Source organism: Eutrigla gurnardus (genome assembly GCF_963514095.1).
Source record: "Eutrigla gurnardus genome assembly, chromosome: 4".
In the NCBI taxonomy this organism is placed as follows: domain Eukaryota; kingdom Metazoa; phylum Chordata; class Actinopteri; order Perciformes; family Triglidae; genus Eutrigla; species Eutrigla gurnardus.
This window is the reverse complement of record NC_139918.1, coordinates 26,130,466-26,148,081: the sequence shown is the minus strand read 5'-3', so window position 1 is coordinate 26,148,081 and position 17,616 is coordinate 26,130,466. Positions and strand designations below refer to the sequence as shown.

Below are 17,616 nucleotides of genomic sequence, written 5' to 3'. Positions count from 1 at the left end.
AATGGGTTTTCATAGACTCTGAAACTGTTCTCAACCAATGTTTGAACTAGCCTATACCTGAAATCATCCAGATTATATATTTGAATTCGAATTTTAACGTATTTAATAACAGTGTATTGAAGTGAATTGCTGCTGTGATCACGTTTAAACATTGTAATTTTCTAAATGCAGAAGCAATTAACCACTGGTAGAAGAAGCATTCCACTGTATATCTCGCAGAACTCCTGTCAGTGACATATTGTTATATATACACTAGCATTATTACTAATATTTCATAAAAATGTCAGCATCACTAGTCCTGCAGTTTGTCATGGTGTAGCTCATCTTACTTACACATGATTAATGAGTTTAAATTACAGCTATGCATTATCTTTCATTAATTAATCATATGTTTTGTAAGTAAAACAAGTCATTTATTAAATAACCAGTAACTGCAGCTGTCAAATAAACAAAGTGGGGTAAAAAAAAGGACAATATTTTTTTTTTGGGGGGGGGGGACTACTAAGTATTGCAAAACCTGAAGCTACTATAGTTACTAGAAGTAATTATTCAGGCACTTCAGGGTGACAGGTGGTCACATCAGAAGAAAAAAGGCAAACGCTTGTGAAAATGAGCATTTTCAAAGCATTTAACACAGAAAAGCTGCAGTGTGACCCACATAAGAGTCGTGTTTACAGAGTCAGCGTTTCCCAACACCAGAGCAAAGGTTCGCGTTGATTTCTAAATTGAACCAGTGACACCTCATTCTTTGCTCCCATCGACCAAATATTTAAATATCAGCCAATACATTTCACAACAGATCTCATGGTTCATGGTGCTTTGCATGATCCTAGATGTGATACAAGAAACTGACATTGAAATGTAATTGTCTGCTGCCTTTGTTATTATTGGTATTATTGCTCTTTGACTGATAGACACTTCTTGATAACACATATGGCAAGTCAGTAACATCACTATCCTGTAGAGCACAAGTTGACTTTTAATGCACGCTGTATTTATACAAAAAAAAAACTCTACTTTTGTACTGTTTCTGTTCAAATGAGCATAATTTCTGCTGGAGGAGGAAAAAAACACCTGGTAATATGCATTAAATAATTGACAATTTAGAAAAACTAATGCAACATGAATATGACTATTTAATATGAGCCTCGAGTTAATTTTTGGGGGGGCTGGCTCATCATATAAGATAACTGCCGCTTCAGATGGACAGAAAAATATAGTAAAAACCCTGCAAATGTGCTACGACATGAAAGAAAAGTGTTTCCAAGGGAAAGAGGGTTGTGTATTTTGCAGTTGAGTAAGATGTAAGAGCCGGTGATGATTCATCTCGATACCCACACATGCCGATAACACTCTTGATCAGTGCCTTTTTCAAACTGTTTCTGGGAAAACACATCTGGCTGATGAATCAGGAAACACAGACACTGTTGGTGATAGCAGTGGACCTTTCACCACAGCAGACATTTTGATTTTGTCACAGCAGGAAAAGTTGAACATGTTAACAATGGCTCAGTTCCACAAAGTGTCCCAGTATGCTCCTCCCGTGAGCAAGCTTGCATAATAGCAGGGCCTCCCCTAAGTGGAATGCAGCCATTGTTGCAGTTATTAAACACACCTGTGCTTTTCCTATAACATTACATGTCGCAATGTTTGCTGTGAAAAAGGTCCATTTGCAATGGTGGAAGAAGTGCTCACACACTTTCCTTCAGTAAAAGTACCAATACAACAACGTAAAAATACTCCTATATTCGGAACCCTTAAGCAAAAGTACAGAAGCATATCACCAAAATGTACTTAAAGTAGTAGTAAAAGCATGTACTATAATAAAACATGACACATTATTTGTAAAGTTGGTATGTTAGCAGGTGGAGGCGGATCTAGCTGAAATAACTTCATTACCAGTTTGAGATAAATCTGAGGGGTTGTAAGATGAATAATGCTAAATGAAGGACGATAAATTCTGCGCATTTGTGTACATTATTTGTCGTGACTACCTTTTGCTTCTTTCTTTCATCAAATATTGGATTGTTTGACCTTTTAGGCCCTCAAACAAATCTCTTAAGATTGGCTCTCTCTTCGGTGGAACAACTCATTGACATTGTTTTTTAAACAGTGTTTGTTTTCAAGCGTAAAATGGTATTTTGTTAGCTTATCAAAGTGTTTATCGTGAAAAGTATCGGGGTAGCCATAGGCGTCAAATAAGTATCAAATAGAATTAATCAAGTCAAGTACAAGTATCTTAAGTGGCGTTGAAACTTGAGAGACGGTGAAATTAATTTAGCTTATTTGACTTTGAGTACAAAAGTGATCCCATTTTATTTGTAGTTACATCCAGCGGGTTTTTTTTTCTCTGCAAGATGGACTATTCTGGTGATTCACTCTTCCATCCATCATTACACATTAACTTCAATTGACTTCTTTCTGAGAACTGGCTGACAGGTCCATCGATGACTGGGGTCAACATCCTTCTTATGCAACAGACAAAAAAAACATCAAACCCAGGCACGTCGTGAGGGGCCCCCTGTCCTGGTGGTGACCTCATTAAGCTTAAAGCACTGATGAATACATTTAGGATTCAAGGGACATTAATGCAGGTTGTCGTTGTGTATGTGTAACATTCAACCTCAAACTCCAACTTTTGCAGGAAATTATATCGGCCTTTTTTTTAAGCTCTCCCGTATTTCAGCTGGTTTATTCAGATTTATTTAGAACCTAAAAGCTTCAAAAACATTTTTTAAAAGTGTCACGTGTAAACTACTCAAAGCATACTTGGATATTGCTGTATTTAAGGCAGCTGATCAAAGCAAATGCGGCATTCCTGTTGGTTTAAAGCTAGTGGGGAGAAGGGTACAGTATGTTATCCAATGCTGCCCTTTGCCAGCACATTTCCCCTCACCCTCCTTTTGTCCATTAGAGCAAAAAAAGGAGCGGTGAAGGAATATCCTTCGGGTTCTGTAATAGAAACAGAGCGAGGAGAGTGACACAGATGTCCTCATCTGTTTGTACAGCTGCATGTCCTTTTCTTTCACCTCTGACCTTTGCCCCGTACAGACGCTGTTACCATTAACAGTTGGGGCCCTTATTCAAAAGGCAATATGAAAAGAAAAATAATAATTTTTAAGATTATGAAACAATGGCTTTAAGGGCTTGAAACTAAATGTGATCCACAGCATGAATCACAGTGATGTACTGTGACAAACGAACTAGGAGCTGAATATGTTTTGAAATACTATGGCATCATCACATATTTTTATCTCATTATAGTTTTCAATATTTATCCAGTAGATGAGTGATTGATATCGCTCATTATAAGTTATAATACGCCTGCTTATATTCATCATAACCAAGTCGGAAACAAATGAACAAGTCCTTTATATGGGAACTTCTGTTAACAAAAATTGTATTTGAATGGCATGTGATTCAAACGGACATTTTACCACATGGCTTGTTCTAATACTAGTAAGCCAACATGGCAGCACAAACCCCCTCCGCTCTTCCAGGACCGGAGTACTCGGCTTTTCGTTTTTTTTAAAATAGAGAAATGTTGAAGAGAAAGGACAACAGCGACTCTCCTGGATCAACTGCAACAACTTGAAGTTAAACCTTTTTGTTTATGTCCCCCCCCCCCCCCCCCCAAATAAAGCATCCTAAACTAACATACTGTATTTAATTCCTACTTCATAAAACTTTTGTGAAACTCATTTAAATATTTTTTAAGTTTTCTTAAACTGGCTAGTGGTCTTCATCATCATCACCTTATTTATTGCAGTTATTACGGTTTAAGGCACTTTACTGCCACCAAAGGCCCAGATTTTAGCTTATTAATGCCAACTTGATATCTTATAAAAAACAATATTTGTAAACATGAGTTAATCAGTCCAGATCTTGTCTCGAATATCCAGTTAGTTGAGGCATTGGTTTGAAATCTCATCTATCATCATCATCATGTTTCATTTACTTAACACTGTCTGTTTTAGGCCTTGTGCCAGCAAATCAGAAAAAGCCTGGCTAGTAACCAACAAGGAAGCATTAATATGAAGTTGCTTAATGCGCCCTACTTACATAATGTGATTAAATGAAGTCACAGGGTTATACTGAAACAAATTGTGACAGAATACACATTAATACACGTTTGCTTTCTAGGTTGTTGCAGTTGATTCTAAAGAGTTGCCGATTTTCTCTTCATAGAACATGTTTTGCGATGTTAGTTTTATGATACTGGACACTTTTCTCATGACATAATGCCTGCAAAGATCATTTAAAAATGTGACAAAAGACCAAGCAGAATCTCCCTTGGTTTTGGTGGTTATATTTCAACATCAGCATATTTTCTTGGCAGCATATAAAAAAAGGAAAAAGAAAGGTAACAGTGACTACAGCTAAATATCAGTCTCTCTAAGCCATCTCTGTACAGTGTAGGTCCGACTGATGAGATGTACCACCCTTCATTCATTCCCTTCTGTATCAAAAGTTGAAATCCAAAAACGATCAACTAGTCTCTAATTAACCAATAGAAACTTGAGTAAAAATGTGCAGATCCACCCAAATCCTCTCAGATTAACACAACCGTGTCACAGATGTCCGACCTGTCATTTTCAGAGCTTTTCTCTCGGTGCCCCAGCCTTCCACATAGTTACAACTGTTCAAACTATGACCGTGTAAGAGACCAAATTTGGGTCAAAATAAACAAGAATGAGCCTCCTACCTGTCCCCAGGTACAGAAAATAACAACAGGAGCAAGAAAATAAACTCTGACATTAAACATCCTTTCTGGAAGGTAAAAGTATTTTTGTACAAGTCCCTGGTGCCTCATCATCAATCAGTGATCCATTACTGGGGTTTTATTTTTATTATTTATTTGAATATGAGCTATCATATATATTCTATTCTGATGTGCCTCAGCGTTCAGAACAAAATGAAGCGTGCATCAGAAAAGAATAAATCACATTAAAAGTGCCGGCATCCGTACACCTTACTGGCCAATTGTAGAGCAGTAGAAAGGGATTAGGCTGTCAGTAGAGATGTCAGTATTCAGACTAGTGGAGTGGCGGGGGAAAGTAGTCCATCCACTAAGAGTTGTCTTGGCAAAAAACTGAGCCCAATTCCCAGAGAAAAGATGGTTATGGTATCAAGGCCAGTGACATCGTCCCACATCATTGGTGAAAGGGTGAGGTCTATCAGAGAGATACAGACAAGCAAAAGTGAGTGTGTCTGACAAGGCTAGTTCCTCTCCTGAACAAATACAGTCTCCTGTGGACAAAGCCCCGCCTCCTGCAGCGTGATGTCATAGTCCAAGTGGGCGAGCTTCCTTCTGGGAAAGTTGGTGACGAGTTCAAAACGTTCGTTAGGGTAACCTTTTGACTGGACGTGTCTTACCAGGGCCTTGGGGAAGAACGAGAAATATACCAGAGATGAGACATTTTATGAAACAGTCATCATAAAGTTTTGTTTCACTAAATCAACAGTTTCACATTCATACACTTGTATGCTTTGTTGCCAAGAGATGAACAAGGAACTGGGCCAGGATGTGGTGCGACACTCCGTCCTTTTATAATAAAACTGCCAATCTGTCAATCAACTTGCCCTAGTGCGGGTGCACCCTTACTATACAAACACGAAGGTGGCATCGACCTTCTCACCTGACTCCTTGCAACAAAGCAAAGAAGTGCATTTCCCCCCCTAAAAAATGTTGAACTATTTCTTTAAAGCAGAGGTCTCACCAATAGTTTTGCTTTAGAAGACAAGGAAATTTGCTCTCTCTGTCCGTCCGGGTAACGAAGCATCAACCTGGCTTTGGGACCTATGTGTAAAAAAAGAAGAAGACAATTTTCAAACTCTCACATACCTTAAACATCATCGCAACGGTTTCAGGCTGAAAAAGACATGTTGACATACCATTGTCGTCAGGACAGTCCACATCAAAGGTTTTGGCGGTGCCGGGCTTGGAAGGCCCAGCGCTTTCTGCCGTTGGAAGACAATGGTTATCTCCAGAATTTGCGTCAGGCTGAGGATGACGAGGACCAGCAACTGAGGGCTCCAGGTGGTTCTTTTTGCTCTCCTCCTTCTTGTGACTGTGGTTGTTTTCTTTGTATGGAGACTTTCTATGGGAAGAAGTGGAACTATCGGGATGTAGACGCTGCTGGGCTGCAGTTGTCGGAGGGAGCGGGGTGTGTTTGCTGGTAAAGCTTTTCTCTTCGTGGGGTACAGGCGTTTCGCTGTCAGAGCCATCAACAGAGATTGGACCCTCGCTGTCAGAGAAAGGCTCTGCATCCGATTCGTCATCTGATCGGGGGGAATCTGGGGCTTCTGGGGCATTTGAGGACTCATAGTGGGTCTCCTGTAGAGAGGCTCGGATTGCTGCCTCCAGCTGGCTGTCTTCACTGGCATCAATCAGACTCTCCTAGAACAGAAAACAGAGTGTGCAGCTGTAGAAAACAAATCAAAGAACCGCGTAAAACAACACAAACGTGTTATGTAACTACATAACATAACAAGAGATTGATAACCAAGCAGAAAGGAGTGTTCGCTGTCTTTCAGATAGTGGAGTTCACAAAACTATTACATGTAATGCAGCCTTTTAGGGGGAAAAGGAGAGAGAGAAATGAAACTCACATAAAATAATAACCAAAATGCCAGATAACAGCTCTACAACTGATAAGTAATACTAAGTTGTGACATTCCAACGGAGTCCCAGAGAGAGAGAGGGGGAAGATAGCGCTTATTAGCAGAGAATTAGAGGCAACATGAGTTGGGAGACCCACAGAACGAGCTCGTTTGGCTGGAGGTGCGTGACAGGAGGGCCCATCCAGCTGCCCATGCTCTGCCAGGAAGCCAGTCGTTTGCTCCAGGAACGATGCCACATCCAGCTGATTCCACTCCACCATTTTTTGACCTGAAGATGAACATGTTTTGAAGAATAGAGATCAATAACAAAAATAATTTATAGAACATTTAAGCAGCAAACGCAGATTCAGTGTTCGGCTGAATTGACTTAGACCTACTTTGTGGTTGTTTACTGTGCTGTTTACATGATTACACAGATGACAATGCAGTTAATTTATCTTCATTATTTATTTAGTGAAAACCCTATTGTTGGCCTGTATTGATCCCATCACTTAATCATACAAGGGTCTCCTGCTCAGTAACGCACCATTATCATGGGTGTTGTATAACTCTTCTAATGCTGTTGCGTTGTCTTCTAAATCTTAAGCATGAAAAATAGATCTCATAGATCTTTCTCAAATAGAAACTCATCTTTAATTTGTAAGATCTGTCTGGTGTCCTAAAAATATACAGAAACTGAGATGGTTCAAAGAAGAGCTAACAAACTAATAGCAGGTCTGACCAGGAGAGGTTTAAAACAATGACCTGCTCTAGTATACAGGAGACTTAGAGGTGACTTAGAGGTGACTTGATTGAGGTCTATGAGCTTGCTCACAGAATACATGAGCCTTTTTTCCACTAATGTCTTTCTCTAAAAAACAAAGATTATTTTTGTACAATTATAAAAGTGAACGCGTACTGTTTTGTTGTTAGCAGGGAGAATTTCTATCATGTTTTTTAATCATTGAAGATAAACCGTGGATAACGCTGTGACAAACTTCCCATACACGCTCACCTGTGCGGGGATCGAGGATGGAAATATAGGGAAACTTGTTCAGCTTATAAAACTGGATGTATCTTTGTCCCTCTTCACTATCATGATATACCTGTAATAAAAGAAAGAAAACGTACAATATGAACCTCACACCAGTTACACTTGAATTGAGAGACATATACATAAATATTAGGATTATGAGAGTGATGGATAAAGTGAGATTTCTTCTGCTGATTCTAAGGGTTTTTTTTCATACAGCAGAAGAAGAAAAGGTGGATAGTAAAAACTCACTGTAACTGAAAAACACAACATGAAGGCATCACATTACCTTGGATTTAAACCTAACACACCTGCCAGAATATGAAGTGCTCTCTGATGATGGTCTTCACTGCATCGTTACTCCAAACATCCCTGTTCAGACACTGGCAGGCAAAATCCTGAACATTTTGAATGTTGATCATGAGCCACTTGTTCTCCAGTTGTCCACAGTCTTTTGCCTGGAAGCACAAAAAAACACAAGAAATCAAGTTGGATTTGGTCAATTAGTGAGTGATATGATTGTTAAATCAGAAAGTCTATATGAAGACAAAAAGGGAAATATTAAGTGTTAAATGTAAAGATAAAGCTTGAAGGAAGACAAATAATGAAATATAGTCTTACGTGTAAGATAGATAGATAGATAGATAGATAGATAGATCATTCATAGAACATTATCTAGTGTGTAGACTATATTTTCCACTCCTCTTACATGTTTTTCTGTCCAGCACCTTGTATTTATCATCTGGATGTGCGTGCTGCTAAACTTTTTCCATACAGAATTCATGATGTAAACAAGTCGACCCGGTTTTCTACCTGTGATCTGCAGTCACCATCTGAAATTTCACTGAAACTTCCCACAAACTGAATAGAATCTGGTGATTGACTCCTCACCGTCTCAAAGCTGCCTTTGTGCATGAGTTCAATGGGAGGACGGAAAAGGTCTGCCAGGGTGCTCAGTTTCTTATCCACCGTTCCACCGTTACGCAGCTCCTGTTCCTGGCGAACTAGGAAAATATTCATAGTCATTACAGGAAGTTAAGACACAGTGACAACAACTGAGACAGGTGAGAGACAGGTGACAGATTGGGTGAAACTGCAACATAAGTTCATTCACTAGCCACCAGATTCTTGAAGATTGAATTTACTCACTCGTTTCTGTTTGGAAGTCTCGGAAACCATCAAATATAGATCGAGCGGGTCTTCTTCTCTTCGGCACTGCAGACACAACAGACGCATCCAAAGTCACATTCAGCAGTAAACTGGGACAGCACAGCCAAAAACAAGGATTTAGTTTAACATCAGCATGAGGTCAAATAAGAAAAGGATAATACCTCCAAACAATGGTTCAGGTTCCACCAATATGTCCTGCTTCTGGGGAATGGGTGCTCGTACTTCACTGAGACGTAAGGCAATATATACGGTATTATTGTAAGAAGCAAAGCAATCTAGAGCAAAACATCTGGTATTTATTAAGCACTAAACATCCACTCTTATTTTGTTAGCAAAACAAATCACAGTAAAACAGCAAACAATAATAATACAAAAATAATAATTAAAAAAAAAAAAGGAATAATGTGATCGAAAAAGGTTTTAAATGGCATTTTTCATTTCAGCTCGACTTGAGGATACTAAAATGTGGCCAAATAAATAAATAAATGATTAATCAGCAAACATGAGCTTACTCTGAAGGGGGAGCTCTGCTGCTTGAAGCTGCTGAACTGGAGCTGGTGCTGGGTTCCTCAGCAATCCCTCCTCCATCCAGAAACATGGTCACTGCCATCTCCAGGTTGTTGTTGCATGCTTCCAACATATGTTGTCCTACACTCTCTGTGGCTCCTAAAAGAGTGTTGAACATGGTGAAAAGCATTAGGGATAAACCTGTAACAAATAGCTGGGTGTGGGTGTGAACAACTTATAGATTTTTGCACTTTGTAACTCGTTTGCTACACATTGTGTTTATATTACCACTAACTTTACTTTTTCAAAACATCCCATATTGTTTTAATTACTTGCCTTTAAGCCTGTGACTTCAGATAATGATACTATGTTGTGACTGGAGCCTGAGCAATGCTTCAAAACTGATGATCATTATACCAGAATTTAAAAAAAACAAAAAAACAATATAATGATATATTGGCCAGTGTTTGTTTTAAATAAATAAACAACAATATGTGACATGGATAGTTTTTTTGCTAAAGAATTAGTTGGGAAAATGACCATTTCATGTATAATTGGGACACTGTGGCTGGCACACACACACACACACACACACACACACACACACACACACACACACACACACACACACACAGTTGTTAAGTATTGTGTTTGACAAAATCACGTTTAGTGTAAATGCAAAAAAAGCATCAATCTTTCCCATTCTGGGCAACTCTTAAAAAGGCAGAGATGCTGCTCGCTGTGATGATGAATTACCAACAAGTACTTGCAAGTTGACTGCAACACCTTACTGAGATGAAGGAAAGCCAAACAACTGTCTGAAAGTTAAAATCTGCTCCCAAACATAAAGGTTTACGGTTTGGTTGGCGGAGTAGTAGGCAGTAAGGTAGCTGAAGTCACGTTACTACGTCATTTCAAGGCTACAAACAGGCTACAAACACCAGAATTGTTCTTAAATAATGTAAGGTCACGGTTAATAAAACGATGGTTATACTCTATGAGAGAAAAATGGTTAACTTTAGTCCTTTTATTTAAGCGAACAGTGCCGTTTGGCTACACTGATCTTCCCGTGTGTGTACTGCGCATGTCCGTTTCACTTTCCAAGTGTTAGCAGCAGCAGCAGCCCCGAGTCTCCTCTCCCCCCCCCCTCCCTCCACCGCTAAATAACTTAAAAACCGAAACGCTGTCCATCGTGTCAAAGCACACAAACTACCGGAGACATGTGAACGAGTAGTCGGGAGACACTCGGGTGAGCTCGGTGGACGTGTGGCCGGCGAACACGGCCAGAGTGAGGAGTAACACAACGTGTAGCCCAGCCGGGGGATGAAGAAGGGAAATGTTGCACAGCCGACGTCCATTCCACATTATCAAACAACATGCAATGGAGGAGGAAAAAACAGGAGCAATAATCAGCCCGAGGCGAGCGAGATAGTGTCTGTAATGAGCACCACAAAGAATTGGTGGTATTTTGAAGTGGTTGTGACAGGTTATATTAAAATCGGGTCGTTATATGGTCCCTTTTCTGAGTATTTCACTTGAGTTTAGCACACGACTGGATGTGCTTTCCCCCCCTCTGCACAGCATTGACAGCGTAGGGGCCAGGGGAAGACTTAACGTCCGTTTTTCTGTCTACGCACTAATTTCGTGGTTTGTTGGACAATGGGACTATTCCTGTTGGGTAACCAAAACCTGCTTAATAGATGAAACGTTAAATAAAATGTTATTTTTACCTGTTATTGCTGTGAATTGCTGTATTAACCCATTCGCCCCCGGAGCTGAGGTGTCTCCGAGCGCCGCCATCTTACCGCCACAAACAACAACATAAATGTGGCGCATGCGCTACGCCGTCCTTGATGGCCTGCCTGGCGCGGCGCGAGCCCCCATACGTCACCGAATGATTGTGCTGCATTGTGGGTTATGTAGTTCAGTATACATAAAGTCGCGAGTGACTTAGATATTTTTGGAAATGTGAGTATTTCAGGGATTTCCATGCAGTTCCTGTACGTTCTCTTCAGTTTTTAAATGATTTAAATTGGAAACTAAATTCATCCACTAACTATTTTATAGGAAATATTTATATTAAACCATGCATTAACGGACTCATCACAGTTTGTTCCAATGCTCTGTACCCTGTTGCAGTTCCTGCAACAAAAATGATTTCGGTCTTCTCTGTTTCTGAACTTTTTACACCACATTTTCTAGTATATTTTCTAGTATCTAGTAATTTCTGAATCACTATTGTTGCATAGGAAGGTCAATTTCAAAATCGGTCTGTTACAGTCATGTCATTATACCTCTCAAATTAATACTATAAGCTTACTCTTTAAGTAGTGTAATTTTATTATTTGCATAATACATTCAGTTTGAAAACAGCATCAACCAAGTCCAGCCCTTGAAGACTCAGTTCTTACAATAATCAGCAACTAGCAATTTGAATAATTGCTCCTTCAGTGAACAATCAAGGTCAAGTCATCTTAATTACAGTATGTCACATAAATCTGCTGTGCTGCCTGCCATAAACAAGAACGAAGAAAAAAAAATAGAAAAGGATTTCACGTTACAAAGGGAAGGTGATGATGGCACTGACTTTCTACATTATGATATGTCCCAAACGTAGTGATACTTCCAATCCCACTGGCCAATTTCAAATATATTCAAAGCTAAATAAACCAAAATTATCACTCAAATGAAATATATGAACAATTTTGTCAAAGTAAAAAACAAGATGCTGTAATCTGTGATGTGTTCAAAGTAAAAAATGATAACAAAACTACCTTTATGGACACATTAAATTAGTTTTACATTCTCATGAGCTATTTTTTTAATGCAGAGGTCACTCTTATTAATAATAAAATGGGCTGTAAATATCTGGACAAGGACAAGACAGACAAGGCTGCTGGACAATGATAATGATACCAGTTTACTAAAATGATTAATCAGTTTGTTATACTTAAAAAAGCAGGTATTACTTTACTGAATTTGCTTTATATCACTGTGGCATTTTAGGCTTCATTTGAGATGTTTCTGCATCTGTGAGGTGTGGTTACTTGTTCATCCTGAAGAATTAAAATATGTAAATTATATTCTATTATGTACTTTCCCTTTAACGTTTAAATGTTCTTTTACTCGCTGTGTCTCAACCTGTCAAACCAAAAAGAATAAACTTGCAGCAAATCCTTCCAACAATAAGAACGCCACCTTTTCCTCTTGAACTTCAACAACGTGATAAATAAGACAATGATATCTTATTTTAATATAGGTCTCCATTCTTTATCTCACATGCAAAACAATAAAATAAGCGCAGAGGAAAAACGAGGAAATGGGAGTCGGGTTCTTCTTGAAATCCTTTTCACAGTTCATATCCAGCTTGATAAATAAATAAGCTTCCACCCAATAGCGTAGATCCTGGCGTGGATGAGTGCACACATGCATACATGTATGTTGAGTGAGCCACGGGTGAGAGTGAGAGTGAGGGTGGTAATGTGACGTTGTGTACGGAGTGATGATGTGATTCAGTGACGCCAGCTTTGGTCGGGCGGGCGAGCGGGCAGGCGGGGTGGTGAGGGAGAACACTGTGAAGTCGGCAGGTGAATTTTACACTGCAGTTTAGAAGCGGATGAAGGTGGCGTCGATCTGGCGTACGGTGGGCAGTGCCAACATGATCTTTCGCCGGTACTGTGGATCCTTCTGTAGCGGGTTCCTTTCAAGGTAGACCGTCTCCAGAGACTTGGCGTTCTTCAACTCATCGAGATCCGACCAGTTATCTATCTGATTATCGTTCATCTGGGGAGGAGTTAAAGCACAATGTAGCCAATAAGAGCACAGAGTGAGTTATGTCAGCACAAACACCTGCTTTTAGCTCTCACACAAACATATAATGAATGATAACATAGTACAACATAGTTGTAATTATATACAGTACGTCTTCGAAGAACAGGTTGTATCTATATATAAATACTATACATTAATATACACATAAAATGTACTTATACCTGCTTTACAACTGCATTATTGTAGAGGGACTGAAAGTAAGATTTAATTTCATTAAACGGTTTTGTCCCTGTGTTCATACGGCACAGACATTTCTGATGCATTATGGGTAATGGGTAAGAGCTCCCCATGGCTGCACCCAGAAATTGCAGATGATGTTGAACATGCAAACTCAATTTTGATTTCCTTCTTACGTACATCACTCTGTGAATGCAGCTTTTATATTTTCCTTTGAAAACTCTCAAACACACAAGTTCTTCCAACTCACCACAAACTACTACATTCTCTTAAAATCCAATTTCATAAATCTATCAATTGATTGCAGCGATTTATCAATAAATTTCAAATTAGATTTATATTATGATCCATTTTAACCTATTTGATTTATCACTTTAATATAAGTGATTAAGTTGCATGTCACAGCAGGACAAGCAATGGTGTAAGTGATGAATAATGTAATAATAGCTGCACTCCATTTAGGCGAGCAAGCTCCCGAGAAAGTGTTACGTTACTAGTTTTTATTTATTTCATCCGCTATGTCAAGTAAAAATGTCTGTAAATATCAGTAGAGCTCTGTAAAAAGGATCGCATAATAATAAACATAGTAAAAAAAAAAAAAATCATTCACATTACATTGTTGTTTAACAAACTATCCGTACCCAGAACTCCTGCAGGTCCGTCAGATGGCTGATGTTTTCAATTTTCTTTACCCGATTGGCTGCAATATCCAGGGTTGTGAGCTTTTTCTGTGAGGGAAATTCAAAACAGTGTTGGCAGGCACAGAACAAACTCTGTTCCACATGTTCGCACAGTTAGCAAATTACACGATGGACTGTTTGGCATTCAGTCCATTCAGAAATCGGCTGTGGAATTTCTATAACTCACATTGTTTTCCAAGCCCTCGATGACCTCTATGCCATTGTGACTCAGATAGAGCTCTCTCAGGCTGACAAGATTCTGCAGACCCTCAATTTTAGTAATCCGGTTACTCTGAAAATGAAAGTGCACAAAAAGTGATTCCCTAATGTTTCCATCCACACATTTTAATTATATTGCTGTAACAGTTCACACAGGTGTTGAAGGAAATGTGTGAATTACCTGAATGCTTAAAACAGTCAGGTTGTGTAAACCCTCCAGATTCTGAAGTGTAGTGATTTTATTGGTGCCAAGAAACAAACTTTGCAAAGATGAAAGTGTATCCAGGTTCTCTATGACCTGTGAACACAACAGAATCAAACAGACACAGATAAACACGTGGTTTAATAATCATCGTACTGATATCCTATAATGTATAATTTGAAAAAGCATGTATTTGAATGTGTAATATTTAAGTTTGAACATTACTCTCAGGCAGAGAGACTCGTTAATATCATACCCGGATGCGATTGGAGCCCAGCTCCAGCATGTCCAGGCCTGTGAGGTGTTCCAGGTTGGTAATGCTGCCAATTTTGTTGTGAAGCAGAAAAAGTTTCTTCAGCTGAGTCATTTGCTCCAGACCCTCCACCTTCCTCAGCATATTGAAGGACATGTCGAGCTGCCTGTGGATAGGTCAAAAAACGCCCGGCCATTAGAATGAATCGTATTTGAGCTGTGGATTCTTTGTTCCATGTCAGCTATATTAAAAATACAATTCAGTGATTTTTCTACATGGCAAGTTGGACTCGCCATAAATAACTTCACTTGCTTTCTCTCAAAGTAATCTTGATGTAATTATAGAAAATCCATTTGTTTCCTTCAGACTTACTCTATCTCTGTGAGGTTGTTCAGGTTCTCCAGTTTGCGGATCTGATTGTCATAGAGATCTAGTTCCCGCAGCAATCTCAAACTGTCAAGGTTTTCTATCTTTTTAATGAGATTCTGTCGTAAGGAGAGTGTCTGTACAAAGAGATGGATAAAAATACAAAAAGATATGATTAACAAAGAAAATAGAACATGTACAACATGACTGCAACTACAATTCTGTCTGGTTTCTCTAGTAAACAAAGGAATTAAGGAATAAAGATTCTGCATAGCACTCTGCCACCATTACTTCATCACTCACTGACAGTCGCTGACTTACTTTAGCTTTCTGTAGCACCTCCAATCCTTCAATCTTTCCAATACGACAATGAACAAGATCAACATCCTAGAAAGAAAACAGACAGTTTAGGGTGACATACTGTCTATGAAGTAAGTAGTAGTTTGAGAGATAATTAAAGTGCACTGAAAGACACAGACACAGTTGCAGTGGTGAAACATAACAGGTTTGTTTCTTTTAACATTAAAATGCAAATAAAGGACTCCAATCCCAAGCTCTACAAATAAAAATCTACCACAAAAATGTTACCTCTCTAAAAGACAACTGATGTCAATAGACTGGGGACATTTTACTTAAAAAGTCTGACAAGATGTACTTTGTGACAGTAGCTACAGCAGCTGTAATTCTATATCTTCTAACCTCTTCCTCTGGGTCCAGAGTTATGGTGTCCATGTCAACAGGAGACTCTTCTTTACCTTTAATTAGAGGAAGAATATATCAGATAAGTCATATATTTGCATTGAGTCAGGGGATTCATAAAAGACCATTTTTTTTATGACCATCCACTCATAAACATCACAGCTGACTGCCCATCAAAGTGGCCATGCTGGGAGGATGTGGGGATTTTTACTTGTTGTGGCGGGCTGATTGGGGTCCACATTGCCATTGATACTCCTCCTCCTGGTCTCATCGTCACCAGACTCCTCGGACTCGACCCTTCGGTCCACTACAGTCAGCAGACAAACAGAGAAGGGAAGCTCAATTTCACCAGAGACACATTTCAGCTAATGCACATAATGTAATCAGGGTTGTTACAGGTGCTGGAAATCTTTGAAAACACTTGAATTTTAGTGTGGTGTTTTCAAGGTTTGAAAAGTGCTTGGATTTAGAATAAAGGTCTTGAAATTTGTGTTCTATGCGATGACATATATGATAGAACAGAGGAAAGAAGATCTCCATATTTGAGGGACTGAAAACAGCATTTTCTGACATTTCTGCATGAAAAATGACTTTTGATGATGAACAGATGATGAAAATAGTTGGTGATTATATTTCTGTGGATCTGTTAGTGGAATTAGTTTTCCTTTCATTTGTGCTCCTTCTGTAAAAAGCTGTCTCCAAACATCATGTTGGTTGTTTAGAGGACAATAACATCTCATTTAATGTGATGAACAAGTGACATAATAAGTAGACTGAATACTGACCATTGGATTGATACAAATATGGAGTTTACCACAGCTGGAAGGGGCTGGAAAAGCACCTTGAAATGCTTGAATTTGATTTCGGAAAAGGTGTAGGGAACCTGGAGGAGGGGGGGTCGTGCCGTGGAGCTTCCGGTCTCTGCCGGACTCTCACAAACCCAGGACTTTTTTGAATAGATAACGTTGCTGCTCTGTGCCAATGTTGCTGAATGAAATAGTGTCAGTTTTCTAACTTGCTGTGTGTGATATCACATTTGCTTTTTTTACCCCCGATCACGCCCGGTTAGCTTACTCACGTCCACACACGTAAACACCGCTAACCGTGTTAGCTCACGTCGCTAAGTAGCCGCCCCGAAAACAGCTTTACGAGCTTAAATACCTGCTACGATGACACATAAAATACGCTGTCGGGCGATTCGACTGGGGCAACGCAGATGTTAAAACTGAAATTTTAGATGTTGACTAGCAAGGACGGTGCAAGGTGGACGTTGGACTGAATACGCGTCAGCTAGCGGTGATTGTTGTTAGCATGTTAGCTGGCAAGCCAGTGATGGAGGTGTGGTGGGTTACGCGGGAAACTAATTTCATATATAATAATAGATACATTCGCCTGGATGAATGCCGGTTCACACTGGCTGCTACGGTCGCGGCACGGCTTCCAATCTTTCACACATTTACCTTCCATCTCCTGGAGCTCTCCAACGGACCGGGACGCCATGTTTTCCTGTGTGTAAACAGTCCTGACAACCCGCTCAGCCAATCCGGTGGACGCTCATACCGCGGACAGACACGAGAGGGCGCTGTTGCCGCACACTTACTGAAAACATGTTGAGCACATGCTGAGCACATGCTGAGCACATGTTGTACTGTGTATTCATTTTAATATGTGTAAGTAGGCCTACCATTCCCCCTCAAGTATTATACAAACAGAAATCTACCGCGTCACTAAATTTCAGATTTAAATGCACTTATTCGATGAGATTTAATATTATATGATGGATCGTTATTGATTCAATCCAATCCACTTTATTTATATAGCAATATTGTAACAAACACAAAGTAAGTGCTGCACAACAAGATAAAACACAATAAAT

General features: G+C 39.4%; 2 protein-coding genes across 2 annotated transcripts; both read right to left on the bottom strand.

The window, feature by feature from the left end:
* Nucleotides 1-4,291: 4,291 nt before the first annotated feature.
* On the bottom strand, nt 4,292-11,173 carry ubxn7 (UBX domain protein 7). The gene is made up of 11 exons (XM_084007455.1): nt 11,044-11,173; nt 9,319-9,472; nt 8,968-9,032; nt 8,786-8,851; nt 8,528-8,640; nt 7,948-8,094; nt 7,619-7,709; nt 6,762-6,892; nt 5,896-6,400; nt 5,721-5,800; nt 4,292-5,382 (listed from the first exon to the last, which is right to left on the bottom strand). The coding sequence occupies exons 1-11, from the start codon at nt 11,147-11,149 to the stop codon at nt 5,221-5,223; spliced, it is 1,620 nt and encodes a 539-aa protein (XP_083863581.1). The 5' UTR covers nt 11,150-11,173; the 3' UTR covers nt 4,292-5,220.
* A 466-nt stretch (nt 11,174-11,639) lies between these two features.
* Nucleotides 11,640-17,255, bottom strand: ppp1r7 (protein phosphatase 1, regulatory (inhibitor) subunit 7). Its single transcript, XM_084007456.1, has 10 exons — nt 17,201-17,255; nt 15,952-16,047; nt 15,741-15,796; nt 15,363-15,428; nt 15,048-15,178; nt 14,679-14,841; nt 14,402-14,518; nt 14,189-14,293; nt 13,963-14,049; nt 11,640-13,096 (listed from the first exon to the last, which is right to left on the bottom strand). The coding sequence occupies exons 1-10, from the start codon at nt 17,238-17,240 to the stop codon at nt 12,920-12,922; spliced, it is 1,038 nt and encodes a 345-aa protein (XP_083863582.1). The 5' UTR covers nt 17,241-17,255; the 3' UTR covers nt 11,640-12,919.
* Nucleotides 17,256-17,616: the final 361 nt, after the last annotated feature.